The sequence below is a fragment of the Epinephelus moara genome, chromosome 12 (genome assembly GCF_006386435.1).
Source record: "Epinephelus moara isolate mb chromosome 12, YSFRI_EMoa_1.0, whole genome shotgun sequence".
NCBI classification, from domain to species: domain Eukaryota; kingdom Metazoa; phylum Chordata; class Actinopteri; order Perciformes; family Serranidae; genus Epinephelus; species Epinephelus moara.
In genome coordinates, this window is record NC_065517.1 from 35,757,233 (window position 1) to 35,772,596 (window position 15,364).

Here is a 15,364-nt window from a genome sequence, read left to right on the forward strand (position 1 = left end):
TANCGCTGGGTCCATTTTTTCAGATGCACTTTCTTAATCCGAGAAAAAAAAAAAAAAGTTACGCACAGAAACCTTGCACACTGAAATGTGCCGGTGGGACACAACGGTGACAAGTCTGAGGAACGGGGTGCACAGAATCATTTCATAACTCAAATAGCTCACTTTCAACAGGAATCAGTGCGCAAGGTTTCTGTGCATAATGATTTTTTTTGGATGACAGATTAAAAAAATACGTTTTTATGACTTTTAAGTTAAAGGAAAGTGTGATTGCATTCATCGTCTGTACGTATTTGTTAAAGTTTGACAGAGGGTTAACCCGAGCCATGTCAAATAGCGATTGCAATCATTTCATATCCATACAGGGTTAATAGTATGCCACTGGTAATTCATTTATTTATTTTTAATATAATGGTGTTGTATCGGTACTTTCTAGTGCGCATGTTCAGGTGTCAGAATCTGCACATGAAAGAAAACAGTTATATCGGAACATCTCTAGTAGAAAGATGTTTCAGGATATTGCTGCTGTTTCCACCCTGACTCTATATGATCTGTTTATGACGTCATCACAAGCAGCACTATTTTCATCTGTCTTTGTGAAATGAAGCCCCCACTTTGCTGTTTCTTTCTCTCCACCATGACTTCTTGTTCCAACTTTCCAGCAGCATAGACACATGACACATGTCGGTATGAATAAAAGGAACCAATAAGCTCAGAGGAATATGACTCTGACGGATCAGACAGTTAGGAACCGGTTCTTGATTCCTGTCCCTATTCAAAACTTCCACTTAATGACTGAGGCGAGGCAGCTTTATTTGTATAGTGCAGTTTATACACCTGCTTTATAGAGCAATAAAATACAAAACATAATAAAGGATACACGTTTACAATAAAAGAGATAAAATAGATATAAAAGCTCAGATTAATTACGAAGTGATTTACAATTTAAAAAATAGAGAACAAAGATGGAGCCCACTGCGCTCCTAAGAACTTTGACTACTCAGTTTATATGCAGTTCTTCAGGACTGGAAGTTAACTGAGCGTTCCTTAAACTCTGACACTCACAGTGAACTGTGGGACATGATTGATACAGATGTGTGTGCGACTAATTCATCTTTAGTTCACCTTCAAGTCAATGTGTCACTGGTAGAGGTGCAGGGAAATGATGTATCTAAGCAAAGCTTAAACAATTATTTGACAGAAAATTAATCGCCCGTAGTCATTTTAGTGATTCATTAACAGTTTAAGTCATTTTTTAAGCACAAAATGTTCCAGATTCTCCGACCTCTAACGTAATATTTTAGGGTTTTGGAGTCGTGTTCTGGAAAAGTAAAGTCAAGGTGTTTATTGTCATGTGCATAATAAAAAAAACATGTTTCCATTTGTCATCAGATTCTTCCTTTGCTGTTTTAATGAGGTATAAAAAGTGAAATATGTGAATACAAGAACTTAAGAAAATATTAAAGTAAAAGATAAAAGATATCACAAGAGATACAGACTAAAAAAAGAACATAATGTAAAGAATGTATCCAAAAAAGCACTGTACAATATACAAATATACAGTGTCAGTAACAAGAAAAAACATCTGCCACAGTGGGCGCCATCTTGCTCATCACTAAACAAACAATTTAAATATGCTATCTTACTATGCTTCAACAATTAATCGAGAAAATAATGTACACTTTAAGAGCAGAAAAAATATCTGGAGTCATACTAAAATACTGTCTAAACATTTTCTAAAGCCTTATTTGAGCCATAAATTTGGAGTTCTGTGCGAGGCTTGCTTTAAAAAGTACATTTAATGAGTTTGAAGTAAGTTTTAAAGAGATAAATGTGTCATTACTCACACAGTTTAGGGTGTGAGGTGCCTCCCTTTAATTTTGAGCCGCCTGCTGTTCAGCCCACAGCGTCAGACAGGCTGGATTTAGCCGAGCCCAGCGGTCGTTGGTAATTGAATGATTCGCAGCGGCCTTAACTCATTTATGACGCTTTCCCGCTCCATTTAACCTTGCCTTGCTCATCAATATTGCCCTGTTGGCCTCCTCAGACGGTCAGTGAATGCTCATCGAGCTGCTCCGGGGTCTTATCCAGGTCCGATCAGGTTTTTTTGAGAGTGTGTTTCCTTCCTGCTTTGACGCTGATTTGTGTGTTGCATGTGAGTGATGTGGCGTGTGTGTTTTTAACGTCTGCTGCTTTCTTTCTCTTTCAGTTCCTCGTGGTGTGATCCAAAATGGCGCCCGCGTCAGGAGCCAGGCACTCTTCCCTGTGATAAGACCCCTACCTGTAAGCCCTGTGGGGAGCAGAACCTCGGCCATACGGTGGGTAAACTTTGCTCCTGTTCACCTTAAAGGGACAGTTCACCCCGAAATCAAAAACACATATTTCTCCTCTTACCTGTAGTGCTGTTCATCAGTCTAGATTGTTTTGGTGTGAGTTGCCGAGTGTTGGAGATATCAGCCGTAGAGATGTCTGCATTCTCTCCAGTATAATAGAACTAGATGGCACTCAGCTTGTGGTGCTCAAAGCGCCAAAAAAACACATTTGAAAAACTTAACATCAATGTCTCTTTCCAGAAATCATGACCTGGTTACTCAAGATAATCCACAGACTTTGTTGTGAGCAGATTCATGTAGGAACTATTTTCTTTCTGTCAAACTGCACCTGCCAACTGTATCACTGCGCAGAGGGAAGTGTACATCTACTCATGGAAGAGAGGCACGTGGTCATGACAGCACAAGATGTTAAAATTAATGGCGTCCTCCTCACGTAAGCTGTAACATTCGCTAGCTCAGGTGAGCTAGCAGGGGGCGTTTATATCACTGCGCTAAATGGAATATCTGCGGTTCAATCCCCAGCTTCTCCAATCCACATGTCAAAGTATCCTTGGGCAAGCTACTGAACCTCAAATTGTTCCCGATGGCTGTTCCATCAGTGTGTGAGTGCAGGTGAATGGTTGCTGAGTACCTTAAAAACATTGAGGACCCCTGATTTACATGCCGCCAAGTTTGCTTGCATTTCCTCCAGTGACATTCACTAAAGCGCCTGCCTGTGATTGCAGCCCTGGACTGTAGTGGCAGCAGCTGCTTTTAATGATGCATTTCTTTTTGGGCAATGCTCTTGCACGTAAGCGGTTGTCAGGGCAGCGGTACGAAAGCAGGTTTAGGACCGGGACAAGTGTTGCATCTATAAAATCTGCTTTTTACATCTGGAACCTCTCGTCTTCAACGGGCTTGAGACGCAGAGGACTTGGCTCAGATTCTGGAGTTACTTCTTATCCTGAAGCCTCCTTAAGGGATCTGATCCCGTATGATTCGACGGTGGGAACGTCTTGCGACCGCATGCCTTCGCTGACGTCGACCCCAGCAGGATTCGAACCCTGGACCCAACACAGAGTGATATTTATGGAAGAATTGAAAGAAATTTGCCAGCTGTGATTGGTTATTCCTCGTCACATGAAGTGGTGCGCATTGCTGCTCTCCAAAATTTGAATTCAGGGGGCAACCGTTGCTTGGGAATGTTTGCATGCTGCCGCAGCATTCCACTCAGTCTTTAGTGCTCTGTTCTTGTGTCTACATTTAAACATTTGGATTCAAGGGTGCAAAAAATGCAGCATGTGTACGAGCCCTTATTGTTACTATTTGTTGTCGTCCATGAAAAGATGCACACTTCTTTCTGAGCAGTGAAAAATAAGTTGTTCCTACATGAAACTGCTCACAACAAGGTCTGTGGATTATCTTGAGTAACCTGCTCATGATTTCTGCAAAGAGACACTGATGTTGAGTTTTTCAAATTTATTTTGTTGGTGCTTTGAGCACCACAAGCTGAGTGCCATCTAGTTCAATCATGCTGGAGAGACCAATACAAGACTGATAAACAGCTCTACAGGTAAGAGGGAAAATATTTGATTTTGGGGTGAACTGTCCCTTTAAGCATATAATTAATGACAGTCAGGGTTTTCCCAAACACATTCCCTCACAGACACACAGACACACCCACAGACACACATACAGTAGCCTTCAGACACACACACACGCAGAACAGACCGAAATTTTCCACTGATAGTTTACATAATTACATCTTTATTGTGACCAACAGTCAGAGGCATTCACACGCTCCCTGCTGCTCAGAACATTTTATCCAGGTGTGTTTATATAACGGTCTCTCACACACACACACACAAACAGGTTTATTAGAGGGAGAGGCCTCGTGATTCAAAGAACATTCGGAGCATGCATGGACATGCACATCCATCATAGGAGCGTAAGAGTATGATGGCCTGCGCCGCATAATGAATTAAACATCTCCAAAGTCTCACTAAAGGTATGCAGTGAATATTTGATCACTGTAAGGGGTGCATGTTTTTCTTATAAGATATTAATAATATGCTAACCCTCTCGTTCTGAAGGGAGAAAATGTCCAGGGGACAGGGCACACCGCCGATGCTCCTTTTGATTTATTGGTTGTCAGAATGCACCCCTGTCCTTTAATGCCTTACAGAGAAAAGTGTCTTCTGACTAATAGAGCAAAATATGTGTTGCAGTATAATGTCGGCGCTGATGTATAGTGGACAGTGGTTAAATGGCTTCGCTGTGGCGTTCTGACTTTAAAGCTCGCAAGGTCCTTTATGTGCTGAGCAAGTTTCACAACCTTAGGGAGTGTGAGAGCTGCTCAGAATGCACTGTGTCATTTGAAAAATGCAAAGGTGGCAATCTGAAAATGAGTCTGCTCATTTCTGAAAGGAAAGGCTGACTCTTTTTTGGAGATACGAGCTTTTAATCTGACCTGAGAAATATGCACATGAGGCCCTGGGGGGATATTTGAGGTTGATAGATTATCACGTGAATTCTTTTTGCTCCGCAGCCAAATGCAGAGCAAACTGGAGCGGCTTCAGTGGAGTGAGGCGCACACAGGCGGGCCACCTGGCTGGCAGCGTGACAGCACCAGTAACAATATTCTGTCTCGCTCTGTGTCCTTGTTTCGTACAGATCATCCCTGGGAGATTATCTAAGCCGAGGACAGGACAGCCCTTCCCGCTACTCTCCTCCGCTCTGCAGCGAGGACCTCCAGGACGACCACACTTACAGCACCGCCAAATCCCCCAGCAGGCTGTGCTCCTCCCAGGCCGGCACCCCTTCCTCCCCTCTGGACGACGACGACATCATTGCCGTGGAGATCCAATCAGACGTCAAGCCCGAGCCCCGGGAGATCCCTCTGGATTCTCACATCACCGCCACCGCCGCCGCTACCTACATTTCCCAGCAGCCCCTGCGCGGACAGAGACGTAGCTCGGGGCCGGGAGCTGGGACTCTGGCAGGGAGCAGCTTGCCCTGGACCAAAAACCGAGCGAGGGGCATTAGCGACACGCTGCCGCTGAAGAAGCGGCGCGCGGCGGCGGTGGAGAAGCCGCCGGAGAGCGACGACGAGGAGATGAAGGAGGCGGCGGGGTCGCTGCTCCACCTGGCGGGGGTCAGAGCCTGCCTCAACAACATCACAAACCGCACCGCCAAGGGCCAGAAGGAGCAGAAAGAGGCCCTGAGAAACTAACACATAGAACAAGTACATGACAAACACACACAGCTAACACACATGAACACACACAGACACGTACACACAAATAGGTCAACAGGTAACGTTACTACAGCATTAGTCTCAACGGACACTTCTCATCTCCCTCTATCTATCTGCAGGGCATTAGGTGAATCCTACTTATTTGTGGCAATATCAAAAATCTATGTTTTCCTACATGTTCAGCAACACTAACATCAATGGGTATCTCTCATGTGTCTTTGTTGTTTTTGTTGTTTAAAAGGGGATGAAAGCCATACACAAAAAAAAAAAAGAAGAAAAAAAAACGAGCATGTTTTGTCACTAATTTGGACGACACGACAAAACGGAATCACATTGAGGAGCGTTACAGTACATAAACACAGAAGAAGATGGCTGTTTGTCTTACCTGTTTGTTTCTATGTGAATCTGTAGCAATCTCGCAGTGATGCCAGCAAAGACGGCAGAGCCTATTTAACAAGACTTAGAGCTCTCGCGGCCGCCGCTCTAAACGCTAAAGCGTCACTCTCCGACATCCACGAGCACAAATGTGAGACTGTGCCAAAGATAAGCGACCAGGTTGCTTCATGTAGCCGATACGACAGCTGACAAAAAAACACACACACACAAAAAAAAAAACACAAGAAGGCATAGTGAGCGAGGGGGGGGGGGGGGGGGGGTGACCGAAAATAATTGTAAAACCCAATGTGATATATATTCATGCACTTAAGATTATTTAACACCACTTATAATAGAAGCATCATGGGTAAAGACATGGTTTATTTCAAGAGCACTCATAGTATTTAAGATAGATATTTTAAAATAAAAAAAAAAAGGTCATGTTTATCACCATAGAGATGGATAGTGTGCCGGGTCTGAGGCAATATCTCCTTCATTTTGTTGTTGTTGTTGCATAATGTAAACGTCCCTTAAACCTCCCCAGTACTTCTGTCCATAGACGTAGACACCTGGTATAGATAATATGGTCGCTACCAGTAGCCGCCACACCTTCCTCTTCATTTTGACAGTGTCAAAGAACTATATACATGAACTGTGGGTTTAGATTTCTGTTTGTGTCTGTTTACCCTCACTCTACCCTCATAAAGATATAAGCAATTTGTCCCGTGTGGACAACTCTGTAAAAAGGTTAGAAAATATTTTATTTTTTTCCTTTCTTAATTGAAGCAATTTGACCTGCAGGACTTTCTCAGTTATATTGCATGGGTGCTTGTAAATAAGATAAAAAGCAAATCTTTTTTATTCAAAGATCATGTAAGATAAACGATGTATTTAGCATGAAGCATGACTTATTTTCATATAAACCTTGATCCTAGAGGAAAGAAAAAAAGTTTTGCCGCCAATTCTTATACCCGTGATTATATTGGATTTTTGTTGTTGTTGTTCCTTTGAATCTTTTGGGTTCCTTTTTTTGTTTTGTTTTGTTTGTTTTGTTTTTTTCTGAGCGGGCTTTCAAAGACACGTCTTCAGGGAGGAGCGTGGGGGAGATCACTCTGCAATTTTTAAGAGGCCCTCTGGGCTTCGGGTTCAGGCTACGTAGGCCAGCTGAATCACCTCTTAGGGGTGGGCTTCCGTCTTCTTCTGCCTGTACAGTGGTTTTTAGGTGTTCAATGTTAACCCCAGTGTTATTTCAGAACACATCTGTAGAGTGTGTGAGTTTGTGTGCCCAAGGAACACACACCCTTTAACATTGTGCCTGCCTGCCTGCCTGCCCTCAGTACCTCTGTTGTCATGTCTCTGACATGTTTGGACAGAACGTCTTTATTTATAACAGTATTGTTTCTTTTCTTTTTGTTTTCCTCTCGCCTGTGTGTAAATGTACATGTGTCCTTATTTTCCATCTGTGTACGTGTTTGGATCAGACGGGGAAACTTTGTAGGTGTCCTGAAAGAACCTCATATCTCCAAAAAGGCTACGAAGAAGTTGAAAAGAAAGAGGAATGTAGGAGACGGCATAAAAGACAGATTTTCTTTTTATTTACATACAGTATTGTTAACCCTTTGATTAAAGGATGAGGATGTCAAGCTTGCATATTTATCTCAAGAACCCAGTCCACAGATAAGATGGTTTGTTGAATATATTTCGCCACTCTACAAGGTGCATGTGAATCATGAAAACACTGACTATGTTTACATGCACAAAATATTCCACTTTTTCCCTTATTCCAAAAATGACAATACGCCCACTGAGCTGTTAACATGGTGAAAAAGATAATAGATATTCCACCAATATTCCTGTTCACATGCAGCTGTGTATACTCCCATTAACCTGGCCTTACTTGTTGTTTATCACGTCAAAATCTAGAAAAGTGAAATGTCTGTTATTTTACTTTCTTTCTGGCAGCGGACCTGTTACACCGTGCAAACACAGCCTCCGTCTGTCATTCCTGTAACACCTTCTTGAAAAGGTCAATGTGTGGAGATTAATTTGTCTCATTATTTGTGTGAATAGATCACAAAATAAAATACTTTCCACAAATACAAAAAAAGATGTGTAAACTCGAAAAATATTTTGCCAAAAATAAAATAGATCTGCAAATGCACACATTAAACAATTTTTAAAAAGTCTTTGAATACGTTTAATTAATTTACAAATACATGAAAAGCATTTGTGATTATCTTCCTAACATTTATAACTTTCAAACACAGATATTTGTGAATCTTAATTTTACGCAAACTGAGTCCTTTTTTTTTAGTTTTGGAATTTGTGTATGTGCAGATCTGTGTAATATAAAAATCTTTTTTGTATTTGTGTACGTTGTTTTATAGTTTTTATTTACACATTTACGCACAAATTGTTGATCTCCTCACACAAATAATACCGAAACAAATCTATCTCCATATCAGTGTTTTGATACTTGCACAAATCCAGAAACCTGTTGATTTCCAGGTCTGTCATAATATTTAAAAGAAGCTGTGTTTCTTCTTCTGACCAGAAATGTGGGTTTTAATTTTGGGCATGTATCCAGACCGTCCTGATGACGTGAGCTCAACATTCTGTCTCTCTCTCTGTATCAGTCTGGACTCGCTGTTGCTCCAAACACTCTCCAGAAATTAAAGTCCAATCAGGGCCAGTTAGAGATTCAAACTGTAGTTGACAACGTGAGCAGCCAGTCAGAGACTATGTTGTAGTTCATGATGTAAAATGCAGGCCACAGCTTGCAGAACAGCAAGTAAAGTAAACACAGCAATAAGTGACGTTATTGCAGAAAGAGAGTCAATAACAGCAATTCAACAAGAACAAGAGGATGCAATCGGAGAGTTTCTTGGACGAAAAGACGTTTTCGCCGTTCTTCTGACTGGATTTGGCGCGAAACAGGATGTTGAGCTCACATCATCAGGATGGTCTTGCCAGGCGTGTATCTTTACACCAGCCTTGCAAATTGTTGGCAAGTTGGTTTGTGTACAACGAACAGGCAAGAAGCCATCGGATGCAAACTGCGGTAAAAAGCCCAACTGAGACGTATGTTCTGGATGCACTGGATACATGTCCAAAGAATGCTCCTACAACCTGAATGATACCGGCTAGGGCTGCCTCTTAAAGAATATGCTGTTTACATGGCCCCTATCAAATTCCGAATATTGTCATATTGGGAAAAACTGTGGAATATTAGTGTGCATGTAAACGGAGCCACTGACCTGATTGAAGAGCAGCATTTGACATTTTTGCATCAGAAGTGATATAAACACTGCACTGCCATTATACAGCATGCTTTGCTGAAGCAGGAATGCATTAAAGTATTAATTTCCCCACAGCTGCGGAGATGCAGTACATATAAAAAGCAGCTTTGCAGGAGGAAGTGTCGGTTGTAGCAGCAGTCAGACGAGGTTTTTTTGTGTTTAAGCTCAATGGAGTGATTGTCAGCGAGCCAAGCAGGCAAACAAATGCATGTCCCATCCACTGGTACAGTCCTCTGCCACCTGTAGCATGCATCACTGGCTTTGCATTTTGTATGGTATCCATGCCGACATATAAAAAAGGCTAAAAGGAGACACTGTCAGTGTTCTTGTTGTGTGCCATCCGTCTCTCGTCTGATATCTGTCTGAGTGCTCCCGCGGCCCAGGTCAAGCACTCTGCTGTATTTGCAGCAACAATCCACTGTTGTGGTGACTAATAACGTGTTCAGCTGGCAAGAGGCATGTCGAGGGGAGAATGTGTTGCTTTAGCAACCACCTTTTTTCCTCTGACTCACTCAGCGACATGCAGGAAAGATGAACTCCTGACCTGCGAGTCCTGGAAAAACACATCAAATATACCGTGGACATTTTAAAGCAAAGAAAATATACGTCACTGCCTGAAAAGCCCCGAAAACAAGTGTTCGTTTCAAACCTGCCAAACATACGATGAAAAAAAATACAGTTGCCATTTTTTATTTGTTGATGTTTTTATGCACATTTTCATTTTCTGTTTTGTTTTCTCTCTCTGACAAAATTATCTACAATACTGCCATTATTTCTGGTGACTGTCTGAGCTGAATATTGGAAAGCCATAGGTTAGAGATGTCAAAATGCAAAACTGTTATTGATCTGTGAGATGTGATGCAGAGTGCACCCGGGTGTTGTTTTTATTTTTTATTTTTTTTCCAGTAAATGTTCAATTCTCTCCTTATTGTGCAATCATATTGCCAAAGAATGATTTCAAGACCTATTTCATCACTACATGTAAATATCAACGTTGTCCAATACCGTGGCAAAAAATATATAAATGTTGTTTTATTTTGTTTTCCATTTTCTGAAAAACTGCAATGATGTTTATGTGATGTATTGTCTTCCAGTTGGTTGCAATAATAAAAAATACGAGTTGCAGAAGATTCGTTTGGCTGTTCCTTTTGACGGACGTGAGCTGACTGGTAGGCAACTGTTTCTTCCAGGAGTGGGACGATTCACAGAATTCGCAGTTCGGTTGGATACAGTACAGACATGAGGTGGTGTGTTTAATGTAGAAATGCCAGAGAAATTTCTTATTCTTATTTTTTAAGATTTTAAATGTATGAAAGCTAACATCATTTGGGCTTTTTGTACAAAGCAGAAATCACAGTCTGGCTGAAGTGGGTTTGTTTAAGTCTGGGTAAAGCAAAGTCAGTGATTTCTTTCTAAACACATGATAGAGTGCCCTAAGAATGAGTACCAAACCCAGAAATGAGTTAGCATTTTTGCACTTCCAGTTTCCTCATCCCAAAGTCAATTGGTTTTTGGTGAAATGCCTGAAATTAGGTCTGTGGATAACACAAGCTTAAGAGACATTCACGTTTTGCTCTACGACATAAAATACATCAGTAAATCCCCCACTCATGAACTTTGAAGCTTCTATGTGTCTTAGAAATACGATTACTAACAAGTGGCTAAATTAGGTGACATTAGGTCGTCATCATAGCAAGAATTAAGGTTAGCCTAACGTTAGCTTTTCACTTCTGGCGATTGCTTTTGAGCAAAACTTGTAAATATCATAAATGTTTGTTTGCCATAGAGTTTGTTTTTGGTAATAATACAGAATCCAATGGAAAAATGGCAAAGGCTTTTGGACGAGGGAACCAGGGCGATGCTAACTTTGGTGTTGGCCTACAGGAAAACGTCATCCCTGGAGCACTCTATACAGGTTACTTGTTGAAAACGTGATCAGACTGCTAACTGTGTAGAGAACTGTAAAGTTAGACCATTAAACTGTTTTTCATCATCTGTGTCCTAAAATATAAAAACTATGTTACTACTGACATTAGTATTAGTGCTGTTTCTTTTGCTCACTGTGTCAGCAGCAAGTTCGCTACGTCCCACGAGCTCTCTGTGCTTTTTCAGTCTAATAAATACATGGTTAAACATTTCTGTTAAATGTCACACTCATATAAACACAAGCTGAACAGCCGTCGCTAATGTAGCTTTCAGTCTTATGGCAGCTAACATAGTGGTTCCCAACTTGTGGGTCTTGGTCCAAAAGTGGGTCCGCAAGTAGTCCCGCTCACCAGACCTTTCTCAAGAAAAGAAAGGTCTGGCTGCGCCGACTCTCACTTTAAGATTGGAGAAAAAAATGCCCGGCTTTTTTTATTTATTTCAATCAATCACAATCGTTCTGGGCGGTGCCACAGCAACGGTACGCTTGCAAAAATATTGCCGGGGGGAAACAGGTTTTGGTGTAACACGCCCACAAAAATATCGCCTACAGGACGCGAACCATGGCAGGAAAATGGCTACATCCCCGCAAGATCAAACACCGCAAAAGTTAGTAAAGGACGTGTTGAAAACTGCTACACGACCGGAGGTGGTAGGGTGGGACTTCAGCGGGTGGCTTATTCCGCCCAATGAGAGGCTGATCTATGCGGCGAACTTCTGCCCACTCAGACTAGTCCGCAAGTGACTCACGAATGTGTCAAGTTTTAAAAACACAATTTTGAAGCACAGTGAATTTTTGGCACAGTGTTTTTATTTTGAAGTGCTATTTCCTGCTGTAGAGTGAATAACGAACGGACAGCTACTTGACAGAGACGGCAAACTAGCTCGATGACATGTCCAAACACAAGTATAACACCGAATATATTAAATATATTGAACTAATGACTAAAGAGAAATCTGGACCCCGTAGCTGGACCAGTTGGGAACCATTGAGCTCATGTACCCGGCCCACCAGCAGTTACTGCTCACTGCTTTGGGTTTGTGCTAACGTTAGCTGCCGTTAGCTGCTGCTGAACGAGAGGCTATAGCCACACAGAGGCTATTGTGCCCTGGTTTGGGGTGTGTGCACCGTGCAACTATCGACTGTTTGTGCCGCTGACTTGGCTGCTAAAGAGGGTCTGTCACAGCGCAGCAGCTCATGCTTTGGCTCAGAGGTCATGTATGTTACTGTGCTCCTGGGTTATCTGCTACGGAGAGTCTGTAGTTGCAGGGCACCTCGTTTTTTGGCTAGGTGTTTTTTTATCCACCGCTCTCTCTCATCATCGCCTCATAATTCACAGCGAAACTGAAGTGGCTCCAAACACCAGACCTGTAGGTTATTAGAGGATCTTCTATTTCTGGTCTGGTAATGGCGTTACTAACCGTCTTGCAATGAGCTAGCTTAGCGTAGCTGCCTCCCAGTGTGTCTTACTGGAGTAGACTGTTTTGGTTTGGGGGTGGGAGCATGGATGTATTATGAGAACTGCACACGGCATTGGCGGCGCAGCCCCCTCCATTCCCATGAAAGTTGCTCAGTGGCACATGAAGCCAAAATGGTTCCAGCAATAGAGACTTAACAGCAGTTGAGCCAAACGTCTAACTTCCGGTTTAGCCCTCCGCTAACTTGATTGGGGATAAAATTATTTCAACTTGCGTCTCCTTTAGGCTTTTGAATTGTTATCGGACTGAATGGATCAAATCCTGATATTATAACTAGTCAAGTTGCGGGCGTTGTGGCGCTCAGAAAATGGATCCACTTATATACGTACGTCTATTTCCCATTGTAAGTCAATGGGAAAATGTATTATTGGGCCACAGGGCATCACGTAATGGACCTCAGAAATTGCAGTACCACTGTTTGGTCACTACGAAAATTGGCTTCAAAGCCTGGTGCACTTCATCAAGGCCTCAGTGGGAGAGACTGACAGCATGTTGCCTGTTCCGTCGTGCCTCGTGGAGCACAATGGTGCTGAGGACATATTAAAAACAGTTTAAGCTGTATATTTTATTTTCTAAATGTAACAGGATAGTTTACATCGGCATGATACGTGGCCGGTCACCGTTATAGTTTACCGGGATTTGTGGCTTCGGGGAAATGCGGCGGGACAAGAACGAAAGTTAAGGCGGTGAAAGTCCTAACAGGGCAGATGGGAGTGGTGTTGGATGGGTCCAACAAACACTGACTTTCACCCAGGAGAGCTGTGTTTGCTTCCTGTAAGATTATAAAGCCAAACCCTGTTCTTTTTTTCTGAAACCCAACCACATGCATTAGCGGTTGAAGGAAAAAAAAGCATCAAGTTGCAGTGATGTATCAACGTGAAAACAGACAATGCATGTAACAGGAAGAACTTGACACACCATCCCAGAACGTCAACAACCAACACACCCAGGGTACCTTGGACGTCAAATCTGGATGTGGAAGGTCCATGACCAAACGTCGATGTGTGACGAGGTCGGAGTGAGAAAGTGTTGTTCAACATATCGTTCAGTTTGTAATGCGTACCGAACCAAAAGCCTCGTACCCAAAGGTTCAACACGAATATGTGTGTTATTACACTCCTAATTTTTTCCTCTCAAAATTCAGAGTTAAATATAGCAAAGGCTTACAGGAAGCATATCACCCTCTCTATACCCCCCTCTTCCTTTTCACCACTTCAACATGCAACACACACTAACCCCCATTTGCTGGTAGAGTGCGAGCTTTGTGAGACTGGAGACTCTTTAATTTGCTCTCAAGACTGACCTCAATCATTAACCTCACATATTCCCATCAACAAGGGTCTTATCATAACCATGCCTCTTCCGCCAGTTAATTATTCATTTACTTCCTCTAATCATTTAAGTTCAATACTTCTGATTAAAGTCAAACTCGGCTCCTCCCTCAGGGAGAGAAGTAAAAGAGTTAAGTGTACCAAAGAGTTCCTCGATGCCTTATCAAACTGAGTGGTGCCATTTTGGAGCCGTGTGGCAGTGGAAGCCCATTCATAATTGAAGCCGAGACAGGCTTAATCTCGAGCCAGTGCCTCCCTGTGCAGCGCGCTCCCACCACCAACACAACTGGAGCTAGCAGCTCCTCTGTTGCTATGCAACTACAGCAAAGAAAGAGGGGGGAGAAAAGTGTGCATTCTCTAGATCTTTAGAGGGCATCATACCACTCAGTTACCGAGAGTGAGACTCAAAGGTAGCGACGACACGCCTCAGATAACGCAGCTTTATGATCACATCTCACATTTTGAGAAACAGCTCCTGCACAAGTGTCCAATCATCTTCCTCACAACTTTGTAAAGAAAAAGGTTATTAGTAGATTCAAACATGTGTTTTCATCAGTGTCACACAGGCCTTTAATTTCCCCTCAGTGAAATCCATCTCATGAAGTCAGTTTTGACATTGAGTCCAGGAGGAGGCATGCTGAAGTGGATTGATACACGGAGAGCTGCGTGTTCCCCGGTCTATATCATCCATATCCACAGAATGACCAGTGAGGCAAGTTTCCATGGAGACAGAAGTGGAGGTAACGTTCTCCTGTCAGCTCTCATTTACTGCAAAGCTTTATTGTTTTTGGAAATGTTCCCCTGCTCGTCAGGACAGGTGTATTTGTGATTAAACATACACAACCTACGGACATGGTTCATACAAAAATTCACTTACGTCTCCACCTTTATTGAATTATGTGTAAAATAGTTGCATGCTGTACAAAGTGATTGGATTGTGTGTGTGTGTTTGTGTGTGTCATGGAGCCAGGAAAACGAGAGCTTGTTTTCTGGAGTTCTGCTGTGTGGTGTGATCACACTCTTGTGGCGGTTAGATGTTACTACATTACAAGTGTTAAAACAAAGGCACCAGATATTCCCACAGAGAACAATGTTACATTACAGAAATGTAGTTTCAACAGTAACAAACTTAATGGCATTTTAAAAAACTATAAAATTTAAAGATATTCTTTGAAGAAAGCATGTTTTGTATGTCAGATTATAATCTGCAAAACTGTCATAAATAAAGTAAAATAAAAAGTGCAACAACCCTTACAGAAGTTTTCAAGTTTGATCACTGACAGTAGGTATGGGCCAAAAAGTTCTAACACTTGAAAAATGTAGCTCAAATGCAAGTTAGTCAGCACAGAATTATTGATTAATGTGTGTTAGCAGAGAGAAAATTGGGTAAAT

At 42.1% G+C, this 15,364-nt stretch overlaps 1 protein-coding gene across 1 annotated transcript in view; it reads left to right on the plus strand.

Annotated features, from left to right (window-relative positions):
* LOC126398581 (forkhead box protein N3-like) overlaps positions 1–10,367 on the plus strand; it is a 101,062-nt gene extending 90,695 nt beyond the window's left edge. The window contains exons 5-6 of the mRNA XM_050058039.1: positions 2,207–2,315; positions 4,983–10,367. Coding sequence (XP_049913996.1) covers positions 2,207–2,315; positions 4,983–5,541 — 668 coding nt within the window. The 3' untranslated portion in view covers positions 5,542–10,367. The remainder of the gene's footprint in view (positions 1–2,206; positions 2,316–4,982) is intronic.
* The last annotated feature ends 4,997 nt before the right edge of the window (positions 10,368–15,364 follow it).